Source organism: Uloborus diversus, chromosome 10, assembly GCF_026930045.1.
Source record: "Uloborus diversus isolate 005 chromosome 10, Udiv.v.3.1, whole genome shotgun sequence".
Classification (NCBI taxonomy): Eukaryota; Metazoa; Arthropoda; class Arachnida; order Araneae; family Uloboridae; genus Uloborus; species Uloborus diversus.
In genome coordinates, this window is record NC_072740.1 from 57,536,482 (window position 1) to 57,550,378 (window position 13,897).

At 34.5% G+C, this 13,897-nt stretch overlaps 1 protein-coding gene across 1 annotated transcript in view; it reads left to right on the forward strand.

Moving 5' to 3' along the window:
• Window positions 1-12,013, forward strand: part of LOC129231431 (polyunsaturated fatty acid 5-lipoxygenase-like) — a 60,117-nt gene extending 48,104 nt beyond the window's left edge. The window contains exons 14-15 of the mRNA XM_054865745.1: window positions 5,325-5,488; window positions 11,152-12,013. Of these exons, the coding sequence (XP_054721720.1) occupies window positions 5,325-5,488; window positions 11,152-11,266 (279 nt within the window). The 3' untranslated portion in view covers window positions 11,267-12,013. The remainder of the gene's footprint in view (window positions 1-5,324; window positions 5,489-11,151) is intronic.
• Window positions 12,014-13,897: the final 1,884 nt, after the last annotated feature.

The following is a 13,897-nucleotide window of genomic DNA, read 5'->3' on the forward strand; positions in this document are numbered from 1 at the left end:
TCAGGTAGCAAACATTTTGCCTTGTTATGAAAAATATACCGCGGTTCTTTGAAGTAAAGGTAGAGCCCTCTAATGCTGCTGTTCCGCTGCCTAAAAAGTGGGAGAACCGCTACATTAGAGAGAAAAAAAACTCGAGAAATGTCAAAAAGGAAAGGAAAATTACTTTCAATCTGAGATAAACACACAAGTCAGCAACCAATAAAGACCCTTCCTTTAAAAGATAAATTCATTGTTAAAGACAGTGATTCCATGCAACCATATTCAAGTTATGAAACTACCTTAGCTACTAAAAATTTTTCACTAAAAGATAAAAAGAAAATTTCTAGCATTTTAGCAAAACAATGGCTTCCAGTAATAATAAGTTGTAGAATTGGTAGTAATAGCCTATAAATATGTCATCCTTTTATAGAATATGTAAGATCAGAGTTAACTAGCAACTCACTCAACTAGCAAGTTCTCTTTTGCAGAATTTAAATATCGTGTGCAGAGAAAACCAGGCATAGGTAGTTAATAAATAGAAGCTTTTTCGTGAGGGGTTGAAGTACCGTCAAAGTATTAGTTCAAATCTCACCTCAGAAATAATAACTTTCTATTTTGATAGTCGAAAAGGTGAAATTATAATCAAAGAAAAAGTGCGTGGTGAATCTTCAGAAAACCTTACAAGAAGAACCTATATTTGGTTGAAGAACCGAGTTCAACACATTTTGGCCATACAACTCCAGGCAGTGGCTCTGGGAAAAACATACACTGGTTATCATAAATTAAGGAAAAATCACAAAAATAGCGATAACTCTCTCAAAAATAAGCCAAACCGTGTAAAATTTAAACATGTTGCTGAGTAAGAGTTGCTCAATAAAACTGCAATATGCAAATTAGTGGCGCTGAAATCGAAGTGCGTCATGTTTGAGGAGCATAAGAAGTCCACGTTTGAGAGCAAGCATATAACTGCGCTGTGATAGGGCCATAAGAAATCCGAGATAGCCATTTTGTAACAATGACTTCCAGGCATCATTTGCCTGCAGAACTACGATGGAGAGCCATTGGAAGACTAGAGGCATGACAAAGTCAAACAGAAGTAGCCAGATGGCTAAAAGTGAGTTCTTTTGTGGTACGTAGACTTTGGAGTCAATTTCAAACGACAGATTCGGCCTGCAGGAGGTTCAGCAAATTACGGCCAACGGCTACGACGAGCGCCAATGACCAATTTTTGAGGTTATGTGCACGTAGGAATAGAGCCACTACTCCGACAAATCTCAGATCCTTCCTTGTTGCATCCACTGGAAGGTTGGTGTCAACGTCAAGAGTACGCAGGAGGCTTTACGAAAGTTGTCTGTATGCGAGGCAACCAGCCATTTGTGTGCCACTCACACCTTGCTATTGAAGGGACCGTTGACAGTGGGCACGACAACATATCCACGGGACGCCTGATCAATTTGAAGGCTTTTCTCTTTACGGATGAGTCTAGATTTAGTCTATTAGGCCATTGTAGGCGTTATTTGATATGGAGATAACCTAGAGCCCGTTTTATCCGTCAAACATCCGCGAAAGAGATGGTTACGAAAGAGGCTGTGTCTGGGTTTGGGGTGGTGTGTCTTTAGGTGAAAGCACAGACCTCCAGTTCCCTCCAAAGGGAAACCTGAATGCTCAGGTTTATAGAGATGACATCCTTAATGCTTATGTGCACCAATATACCGGAGCAATTGGTTTTGCTTTCCTGTTACAGAACGATATCGCAAGACCACACAGAGCTCGCATTGTAGATGATTATCTTCAACAGGCTACAATTCTACGCATGGAGTAGCCATCTAGATCCCCGGACTATCGAGTACGTTTGGGATGCTTTAGGGAGACGTCTAGCTGCTCGCAACCCACCCTCAGACTCTTGCCGCGCTTGATACTGCTTTGCAAGAACAATGGTTCCCGCTTCCCGTGGAACTGATAGACTGCAGAATTGACAGCGTCACACATCGCTGCATGTGCTGTATTGCTTCTAGAGGGGAACATCTTCCACATCTAAGGTACATTTCCTATAGCAAGCTGACACTTTTGATTTGTTCATTTTAGGGATGTGTTAATTTCTATACTGCCATAATTTGTCCGATAATTTCTTTTTATGTCATTTTATATCTTACTATGTGTTGCATATTGTGGATAAGTTTCATAAAATTCTACATATAACTTTTTGAGTAATCGCCGTCCGATTTTTCCTTAATTTATGATAACCAGTGAAGTATATTTAATACTAAAACAATTAAAATATAAATGTACAGCTAACCCACGCGAAGCATTCATTCTTGACAGCAGAAATTCGAAAATTTGATTTTTTAACGGTAATTTGTTGAAAAACATGCACGAAGTGAATTGTTATTTTCGCCGATTTAAAAGAAAATGAAATGATGCCTTACTTTCGTAGTTTTATGAAGAATTAAGGAAACAACAACAAAGTCCCGTTAAGAAAAAATATTCATTCTAATCTACTGTGCTAAAATGAAGCTTTTCTTTTCTGGTTTTAATGCAACACTACAACTGTAGTTTAAAATAAAACAATAAGTTTAGATTGTATTTTCCTGGACAACATTAAACGGTTTGAAAAAGTCAATCAAATGCAACAAAACCCATAGCAGGATCGAACGTATGATCTTCACGTTTCCAGGGCAACGCTCTATTCAATTGCGCCTCTGCATTTTAACTTTTTTTTGGGGGGGGGGACGGTTTTCTGGAAAAAAAAAAAAAAAAAAAACAATTTTTAGACAGCGGGTCGATTTTTCGTTAATAGAGCGGCACGGTAAACTTTAAAATGAGGGGTAAATCATGGAATTTGATAAAGAAATAAGGAAGTTCTTGCGTGGGGGGGGACCGAAAATAAGCTACAGAAATAATAAACAAGAATTGTATTATAAAACAATAATCGAAATTATTCTGAAGGGAATGTAAATATTTTTATATTTATGACTAATGCTCAAAAATGTGCGGTTTTCATAACGATTCCAGGAGACCTAAAAGTTAACATTGTAGTTTCTATGAACTTTTTATTGATAGATTCTACTTTAAATTGCCTATTAATTGGACAAAAATTCCTTTTTTTTTTCTTCAAAATATGCTAAAGTTCTCTATTTTTAGAACAAAGCCTTATTTAATGCAAATGAACATGAAACACAAGCTGACCTCGTGGTAGCTGTTCATAATCTTCCACCACTGCCTCGTGAATAATAACTGGTTCGTAAAATTCACTTTGATAACACTAGATGATTACACTGTATTTATGGGCCACAGTAATCTCCGTTTTACCACCCTAAAGTTCTTATAATTTAAATCCAAACATCTGACTCTCTGTTACTGGACCCTTGTTTGTTACTGGTGCCATTTACCCCCCAAAGTCTGCTAGAAAAGTATCCGATCTTTGGCCAATGGAAAAAAACTGACAAATCTGTTGGGTACGAAATCTAATCACCCTCAAAGTAGTTCCTAAGGGCTCCCCGCAATTATTCTAGCATCTTAAGTTTGAGAAATAGCTAGAAGTCGCAGAGGGCAATATCGGAAGTATAAAGAGCCTGTTCAACCACAGGATTCTGTTTTTTCGCCAAAATCATGTGCGAAAACTGCTGGAAAATCGTCATTGAAAGTTTCATGCATCTTTGAAATAGTTTCCACATGGCTGTCGCCCAATTTCTGGCAAAATTTGATGCAATAGGGCTGCTTGCTGCTACAGCCATTCAGTCGTTTTCTTTGAAATTAAAAATATCCGACAAGACCACTACACCCTATGCCAGTCAATCTCTGTTTGTCAGCGACTGCCGCTTAAGTCAGATGATGCAAGCGCAAGCGCACTTAATTCATATTCGATTCCGAGTCACAACTGACTACAACTGTATTTATGTCGAGGACTGCATACTAAGTGCCTTGCCTCTATTTTTTTATACCGATAGATGGCAGCACCATCACCGGATCGAACAATTAATGAGAATTTAGAACTAGACCAGGAGCAAGTAGCTGCCTGGTGCTAGCACCCCCAGAGGTATCGTTTCACTTGGAGGACATTGAGACCACGAGCATATTTAACGTCGCCCAGTCCCCTTTAATGACGACGGTGGATCTTCGACCATCGAGGTTCGAACTCAGGACCCTCCGGCCCCGAGTCCGACACTCTACCGATCGGGCTACCACGGCCCCACTTAATTCATATCCATCAGGTTTTCGCACCAAACAATACGGTCGGATACTTTTCTAACAGCCCACGTATATTTTGCACAAATTGTTTGAAAAAATATTAACAACAGTAATCTCATTCACTATTATGACGGGTTCAATCGGGTTCAATTTGTAACTCAGTGATACCGTATTTGGTTCGAAATTAAAGGTCCGAGATTCAAATCTCGGCGTTGGAGCAGATTAGGAAAGGGAAGAGGTTAGGTAGTCGTGATACGTAGTTTGATTTTTTTTTAGTTTTCCTTCTCAGACTACGTAGTTGGCTCTTTATAAATTTTGCTGTTATACCTAATTATATTTAAAACAATGTATAAATACTCCCTTGTTTTATGTAATGTTGAATACCACTAAAAGTAATTTCAACACTTTCTAATTTCAGATTTTTTATTGCATTTGAAATTACTCAAATAGCAATCGTTATGTTGAGAGTCTATAACAGGGGAAAGTAGCAGTGTTTTTCAAACTACTCCACAGTCGAGTCAAAGTAAAAACTTGAAATGTAAAGATAGGTATGAAAACTGATCTAAAGGTTCGTGTGTCAACTACTGATTCATTCACAGCGACGCATGCGTTTTTATGAACTAACTGACAATCCTATAAACATATATTGGCGTCATTTGGAAAAATGCATTTTATCGAATATGAAATGCCATAGCATATAATGGCAGTAGAGCTGCACTTCAACAATTTGCGAAAAAAATGCTAGCGCATTCAATGTAATTCAAAATGAGTAAATTAGATCTTTTTTTTTCCAAATAAAAAGTATGGTGCTTCCCATTTACTGACGTTGGATTATACAACATATTGGTCCATTTTAAACATTTTTTAAAGATATATTTCTATGAGGATGAGAGGATATTCCCCCAAAATACCTTTTATAGTTCGAATTACTGAGTGAATCGACAAAACTTGAAGACGAATCGTGCATTGCAGTGATTTTAAATTTAATATCGGCACATATGGATTCAGAACTCACTGAGAAAGTCTTGTTAATGTATGTATTATAAAAACAATCAAAGCAATTTTATTCTTGTAACAACAAAGTATTTCAATTGCTGTCATTAAACACGGTTATTTATTGGTTATAAAAATCACTTTATCACTGGTTTTACTTTTAGGCACCTGTGACTGAAAACGATATTCTGAACAAAATTCCAACCAAGCAAACAACCTTGGATATTATGACTATCACAAAAATCCTAAGCACTAAAGCTACAAAATCCTTAGGAGACTTTGAAATACAATTCATGTATAATCCAATTTGTGTTAAAGCAGCAGAAGAGTAAGTCTTTTTTTTTTCTTTGTCTCGTAGCATGAATTGCTAAGATTATGGGTGCAATGTTTACTTATTTATTTGATGTACGTATTTATTACTTGCTTACTTACTTCAGACTGTTTATCTAGCAGTAAGTTACCGTCCCTAAGCCAGGGCTAAGGCAGAACCACATGCAATATACCAGACCCTTTTCACACCAAATTCCCCCGTACCTACCACTAGTTGTGGTTTAACCAGCAATATACCAGACAGCCCAGTTATCACATCCTGAGACTGCAGTATCATTCTTATTAGAGCTCCTCAGTCAGGAATAGTGAATAACCGAGCTGGAGGAAGATGACATCTCCTGACTGAGGACTTCTAATAAGAATGAAACTGCAGTCTCCGAACGTGATAACGGGCTGTCTGGTATATTGCAAGTTTTATCGGTTAGTTTCCTTTTCAAGGATGAAAGCTTCCTACATGAAGGTAAACACAAGAATGAACTGAATTTTGTCGTTCAAGTTTTGGAAATTACTTTGCACGAAAATTTTCCGCCTTTCCTAATTATTTTTAGAATATTCTTCGGTTGATACCTATGTACACTTACGCAGTTGATTTATTTTTAATTAACTCTTTTTGCATTTTTACGATTTTTTCCTTCCTTAAAGTTTGCGAGGAAGAAACATGCTTCTTGGATACAATGCAGAAACAGCTTTTTGAATCGAAGATTCGCTCATACGCTAAGGACACACCAAACCGCTCCTTACTCTACATCTTCCAGTTTTTAAATTTTTCTTATTTTACTCTTCTTTAACTACGCAAAACTAAACGATGACCTACACCGCTCTTTCAATGCAGTTTTCAGTTTCGGGAACTGGAAAAAAGTTAGTGCCCTCAATCACTCTCCGTATTTGCCACCGTGCGACTATTTTCTGTTCCTGAGAATGAAAACTGCAACGAAAGGAGCTTTTTACAATGATGTTCCCAGCCATTCAAGCGGCCATGACACAGATGCTAAAGAACATTCCCAAAACCGAATTTTAAAAGTCCGTGGATAAATTGGTTGTTCAAACGTTGTATTGAGTCAAATGGATACTATTTGGAATAAATACTAGCTTTAAAACATATTGCCATGCTTATTTTATTCTATCACTAAAAATTTCGGTTATTTTCAGATCACACTGCGTTACACAAATTGGGAATGCCGATGCGCAGATAACTTCTGTCCACTACGTTGATTTTTAAAATAATTTGCTATTAATTTTAATAACAAACATGCAGGAAAGTAAGAAAAAGAATGTTAAAAAAACAAATTTGCCAATTACAGCATGTTACCCTGCATGTAATTTGCCAATTTCATGCAGAGTTGCCAACCTTAGAGACACAATTTGAGGAGCATCTGTGGTGATTTTGAGGAGCAATTTAAAATTTTGCGGAGCAGTTCAGCATTTTGTATAAAAAATCAATAAAAATAACTAAAAATTGTTTTAGAGCTTTAATCATCATTTTAAACACAAGTAGAAAGATAAATATTTTTAAATTAATACAACATCTTTAAACACTAATTCAATCTTTGAGTGCATCTTCAATTTCCCATATTTACATGTTTGTTTAGGATAAAATAACAAAATTTAAGCGTGAAAACGTTCGGCCTAAAAATGCGGAGCAAAAGAACTTCTTTGCGGAGCAACTCTGCAAAATGCGTAGCAGTTGGCAGCCATGCATGCGATACATTTTTATATAAGGTAAATCCAGAAGAGTTTGCTCACAATTCAACAAAATGGCAACAAAAAAAAAAACCTCTAGTTATCAAAGTTTTGCGAAACTATTCAAAAATAATTTTAGCCTCATTTGTTGGTTACATTTTCATTACTATTTTACTACTGAGCTTTAATGTAATGCAACAGTTGATAGCAAAAGACAGAAGGCGTTTTTGTGTAATCTGTTCACATAGGGTCGGAGAAGTTGCTAACATAAGTAGAAGAGATTAAATTTTAATAATTACTATACAATTAAATTGTTAACACTAATTACATTTAAAATGATATTATTGCAAAGTTTCTGTATACAATCACAGTTATAGTTGGAGTAATATTTTAACTTAATCTTTGATAAATCAGAAAATCCATAATTTTTAGATAGGACTCAAAACTGTAGTTTAAGGGGAAAAAAAATTAAAGAATCATAACGAGGAACGTCAGAACATTTTCAAAATACGTTAAGTTACTTTGTAACTTGTTTAACTTAAAAAATTTGCCAATTTTCGTCTTGCAATACAAAGTAACCAGAAAGTCGAGCAATCTCTCCTACCGGGTAAATGAATGAGAACAGTGTAGGATATCTCGTAAGTAGGAAATACGTGAATATTGCCAATTTTTTGGTAACCCTGCCAAATTTTAGATTTCTATTTAGAAAATTGTTCAAATAGACCTATAAAAAAACTCAAAATGTGCGAAAGAAAAAAATTATAAGTGGTTTCTTATTAATGACTTAACTTTTCTCCTGATTACAGTAGAATGAAAATTTAAAAACCATCGTAAAGTCAAAAAAATTGAGCTTTCTATTGATGCATTACACGACTTTCTTACGATAGTTTTAAGTTTCAAGGTCATTCATTGATTATTTTTGATATTGAATGTCTCACAACACAGCACCGCAATGGCAAAGTACAAAAAAAAAAAAAAAAAATAGGAAACCTTGATTGATGTGCTCAAAAAATTAAAATAATAATATTATAACAGAAATGATGTGAAACATATGCAAAAAATATGTAAACATTCCGTGCCAGCCCAATGTTTGGTAGAGTGGAAGAATAGTGTTAGAGCAAAATAACACACTTAAAAAAAAAAAACTGAGGGGGCGTGGTTTTGAGATTTTCAAGGTCAAAAGTCACGGTAAACGACTCAGAAACTTAAATCTATCGTAAGAAAGTCGTGTAATATATCAATAGAGAAAGTTCTATTTTTTAGCTTTACGATTGGTTTTGAATTTTCATGTTACTGTAATTAGGAGAGAAGTTACAGCCATTTATAAGAACACACTTTTCATTTTTCAAGCACATTTTGAACTTTTTTACAGGTCTACATTTTGAGCAATTTTCAAAATATAAATCTAAAAATTGACAGGATTATTTATCTAGTTATATGGGTCCTTCATGCCGAATTTTACTGAACTCGAGAATGGTGAGGTCAAGAAGCTGATCAAGGGCGTTGATAAGGAAGGGGCTGAAGGGGCCCGGGCCCCCTCCAAAATTTGGAAAAAAATTAAACAAAGGTTTATTTTTGGTTTTATTTGCTCAAAAACTATTTCTAAACTTTTAGCTACAAAAATAAATAAATAAATATGAAAGTGATAATAATTATAATACGTTAGATCAGAGATTTCCAAACTGGGTGCCGGAAGAAGAGGTGAGGGGTGCTGCGAAGTGTCCATGGTAACAATATGCATATAAAACCAGATTAGGATGCCGTGAGAAAATTCAAATTCTTCAAAGGGTGCCGCGAATTGTTAAAGTTTGGAACCCTGCGTTAGATGGCACCACGCAGTGGTGATCAGAAGGGGTCAGGGGATATCCGTACTAGATGTGCGACATCGATGGCAAGACATAGATGTTTCAAAGCATCGACGTTAGAAATTAAAACATCGATGGCGTTGATATATCGGCCAAAAAAAATGGATGTTTCCAAACATCGATGTTTTAAAACATCGATCTTTTTATCAATGTATAACATACAATTTTGAATATACTACACAAAGTTAACCAATATAAATGAGTACGTACCCGACGAATATATTGAAAATACTGAACTTCAAACCATGAATATGATTTAACAAGAATAATTTCGCAACATCTTGGTATTATAGTAGGACAAAAATTGATAATAAGACAAGCACCGATTAATACAAACTAGTTATAGTAATAAGAAAATATTTTCAAAATGAATGAAACTAAAAGTAAATTTACATCATAAAAGAATCTAAGAAAAAATGTATCACAGCACTTACCGTCAGTTGAATGATGAGAAAAAGTTGTGCTAATTATTTAAAAAATACAAAATTAATTCTAACAATTATTTTTAAGAGCAAGAAATATGTGTTGTACTGTTAGTTAATAATTAAACACAAATTGTAAGTAATAGAGGGACGACTTGTTGTTTGGGAAGTCGATAATTTGGAACCGAATATTGGTGTTGACAGTTTGGAGAAAAACAAGTTTGTTTACTTTGTCCCCCAGAAGCGCATTTCTCTTTTCGCAGACTATCCCACCAGTCAGAGAAACATCTCTTTCCCATGGAACAGAATTTGCCATCACTATCAAATACTTTCTAATATCCCAATTATCCAATATTTAGGGGTAAATTTCACCCCGTTAAAAGTTTATTGCCGATGAAAAAATTAAAAAAAAAGTACGGATCCAATATTTTTCGTGTTCTATCGATGTGCGCAGGAACTGATTACCCAAAAGGCTGGAAGAGGAAAAGAGAGGAAAAGAGAGAGGAAAAAACTTCCTCTCTTAATCAACAGGGGCGCAGAAATGACTTTAAAATTTCAGTTTCTGCTTTTGAATGTATTTTTTAAATTATTCAAATATTAGAACTCGCTAAATAAAAATTTTTGGGAGAATTACAAAAAGTGTCAACACAGTTTATAAAATGTGATAGCAAGATATTTTCATTTGTATAACTTGCCTTAATGTGCTACAACCTACTTTTATCACACTTGATAAATTTTATGAAGGGATAAATCTGAAACAACTAACCTCCCATATCTGCTGCAAATGGGAGTACAAAAATATGTAATGTACAGAAGTTCAATATGTCTGGGGGGGGGTATAAACTTTAATTAGAAGTCTGCTTGGTCGTTTTTAAAATTAATACATATAGCATTAATGAGTTTTGTTTCAATGTGCGTAGAATTTTTAGAAAGTATTCACTAAACACAAAAGGTGGGGGGCCCTGATATGAGAATTAGCTTCCCCTAACTTTAGAGGTTAATCAGGCCCTGGGTGTGCGAAGTTTTATTCCAATCGGGGAATGAAACTTGAGTAGTGTTACTTGATTAAGTAACTAGTTTAAGATACTAGTTTGATTAAAACAACACAAAGTAGCGATATTTTTATCGTGAACGCTCTGAACAACCAGAATGCACTTTCATTTCATGAGCACACTCAAATACTGCACTTGTACAATTAGATTTAGTCTCTGCGCGCTTACTCAATTCTTTCCCTCCGAATCCCTTTGTGCGTTATATCTCCGCCTGTGCAATCTCTACTCACTTTATCCAAATAAATAATGTATCATATTTTTAAATAAATGACGAAAATTCAACATTTCTCATTACATGACGTCCCACTTTTCTTAAGGAATTTATTTCATACAGTTATCCAATGAAAGTAGACTTCGGATTATCAATCATAGAGTGGGTCAGTATTAAAGAGTTGTATCAGTTTGAATGCTAATTCCATTTCGATCAATGAAATTACAACAATTTAGTAAAAGCATAAGGCACTGAATTTTGTGCAGCTTACCCTGTAAATTTACTGCCTATTTGCCAGTTTGTTCGTTAAAAGTATGTTTATAAATAAAAGAAAAGCATGAATGATTCATTTTCTTACTAACTCATAATAATGTTGCATGTAATGAACTACAAAAGGATAAAATAAAAATTTATTTGTTTTTATGTTACAGATTTCGAGAAGAATTGGCACAAATAAGTCGGCAAATAAAGCTACGAAACAGATCTGAAGCTTTTCCTTATGACTGGTTAGATCCTGAATACATTCCTAATGCAATTAGTATCTAGAACTTGTGAATACTGGATTTCAGGCTGAAAGTCTTAGTAATATCCATGACGAATCTTGACGACGCATACTGTGTTGCCTCACAGAATGATTGGCAAGAATATATATGTGTCTTAACTGTGTATCACGTCAAAGATGTGCATAAGGAAGTCATGTTAAGTTTGTGCAGAATACTTATTCATCAACACACAGTCTATTGTGGTTGAAAGTTGTAGCATTTCTTGGAAGAACAGATATTAAAAACGTTACTACCAGAGAACTGCGGAAAATAGCTCAAACAGTATACAAAATAACAGTTCAGATAGCATTTAAGGTTGAATGTTGTAAAAAATGTATTTTTACGATTGATTAAGTTAAAAATCAATTCATTCAATTGTATAAAATGAGTTATTTACTGGTGTAAATTACTAATGTATGCTATATTTTTGCATTCTTGAAGGAATTTAATTGTATGGTATTCCAGTGCATGAACTGATGATTCAACAGTATATCATATTTGAAATAGTGCAGGATTGTTACTTTTATTTAAAAAAAAAAACTCTAAATGAATCATAACCAAGCATTATTCAACATGAAATAATTAGTTATAAAGCAATTTCAATAAATATAGGAGATATAAATAATTGCATAATGTAATCATAAAAATAATTGCTTTTGACACTTCGTTTTTAATGAAGAAAGGAATTGTATATTTTATGGTTTTAGCGTTAAATGTAAGTTATATCATCATTAAAATTTTACAGAACATGTTTTTGCTGTTTTCTGCATCATTGGAAAATTATAGTTTCTCAACTGTGTAAGTCAAGAACATGCAGGATTTCTTATTTGCAATATGTATCACATTTTGCTTGATTTTAATTCTATAATATTAGCTCATATATTAAGAGGCACACTGCACGATTGCAAAAGACATGAATAAATCATAATTAAGAGTAAGAGAAGGACGCCACAGTGGGATAACTTCCTTTTGTTTTGCTACAATTTCTTTGATTTTATTTTAAAAGAAAATATAAATACAGGACTTTGATTTGGCTCTAATTAGATTTCATGGTTTCTCCTCGTCTTTTTTTTTTCCAAAATTTTATCCTTATTGTATTCAATTTTTAAAAAATAATTTCCAAAAGGAAGTCGTCTCACTGCCCCCTAGTGGAGACAGTTGAGCAGAGCATGGGGCAGGATGTTTCATAAACTGCTGAAATGATTGCATCTTCAATTCCTGGTTGAAATTTTGGTACTAAAAGTAATTGTGAAATATCTTTCCCTAGTACAATGGATGACACTCGATAATTAGTTTTAGTGGCTAACCCAAAATCAGCTGCGAGTTTATTTTTCAAATTTTGAGCATTATTTGAACTGCTTTTTATTCTGAGACACTAAATTGAGGATTATTTTAGTGTACTCTGATAAATCACGCTGTACGCTTTTACATGCTATAGCCCAGATAATAAGGGGATAAAGTCTTGCACTCTGAGCTTATAATTATAAAAATTTACATATTAATATTAAAGCTAAATATGAGTTGACTTTGCAATAGGCAAAATTTAACCTTCCTGTATTAATTGATATATTTTATGTATTTAGCAGTTTGATGTAAAACTTAATCAAATTAAGAAAAAAGTGTTGGATATTCAAAACTTTGAAGCTTGGTAGCTACCCCTAAAATGCATTTCTTTTGTTTAACATTTTAATGGAAGTCTTATTTTAGGCCATAAACCAAAATGAGAGGGTGTCCCATACAAATTTCAAAAGTTCATTTTTTACAATGTTACATTTTCTCTTAATAATAAAAAAAAAATCTTTCAAACGTATATTTCTTTAGTTAAGTAATCTTTATGATACAGAGACACTCAGACATTCTAAAATAATCGTTAGAGGTCTCATTTCCATTTTAAATATTACAGAAAAATATACCATGCATTTGCTTTTGCTACAACTAGGCTCTTCTACCCCAAAAGTTGATCAGAATCACCAAATGTCAGTCCAAAATTTTGCAACCATCTCAGGTCGCGAGCAATGAAAGCATAAACTTGGTGATTTTGTCATTTCAATTTCAATGCGAAAACAGAGGCCTTTACAAAACTATGGATATTGGCAGAACCATACAACTTATGGAGAAAATTGGAGAGGGTCGAGTGGGGACCTTGTCTGAATCTAGGACACTTGACATGACATGATCCATCTTGAATTCAAATTATGTTTTTCGCAATCACAAATTGCGATAAGAGCCTACTAGTTGGGTTTCTTATTCCTACAAATAGCTTTTATTGCAATCATAATGGCAAAGAATATAATTTGAATTCTAAATGTCAAAACTCAAATGAATGCCAGGGGTAGATGTTTTTGTCTAAAGAGGATTGTCTAAAGTTGAGAGGGTTGGCATATTAAAAAAAAAAAAAAAAAATCTGGTGGGAAAACATGGAAAAGGAGGCGGAGGAGTCACCACCCAGGAGGAACACCCACGTGCAGAGGTTTGTGGACCTCAAAAAAGATAAGTTGCCATCAGGATCTGATTTCAATGTAAGCCCGAGAAGCACGGGCTTTGGGGTCCCTAGCTTTGGAGGGGGGAGGGGGGGGGGAATTACTTTTAATAAAAAAAATTCATAATGAATGTTTTCATTTGCTATAAAATTTTT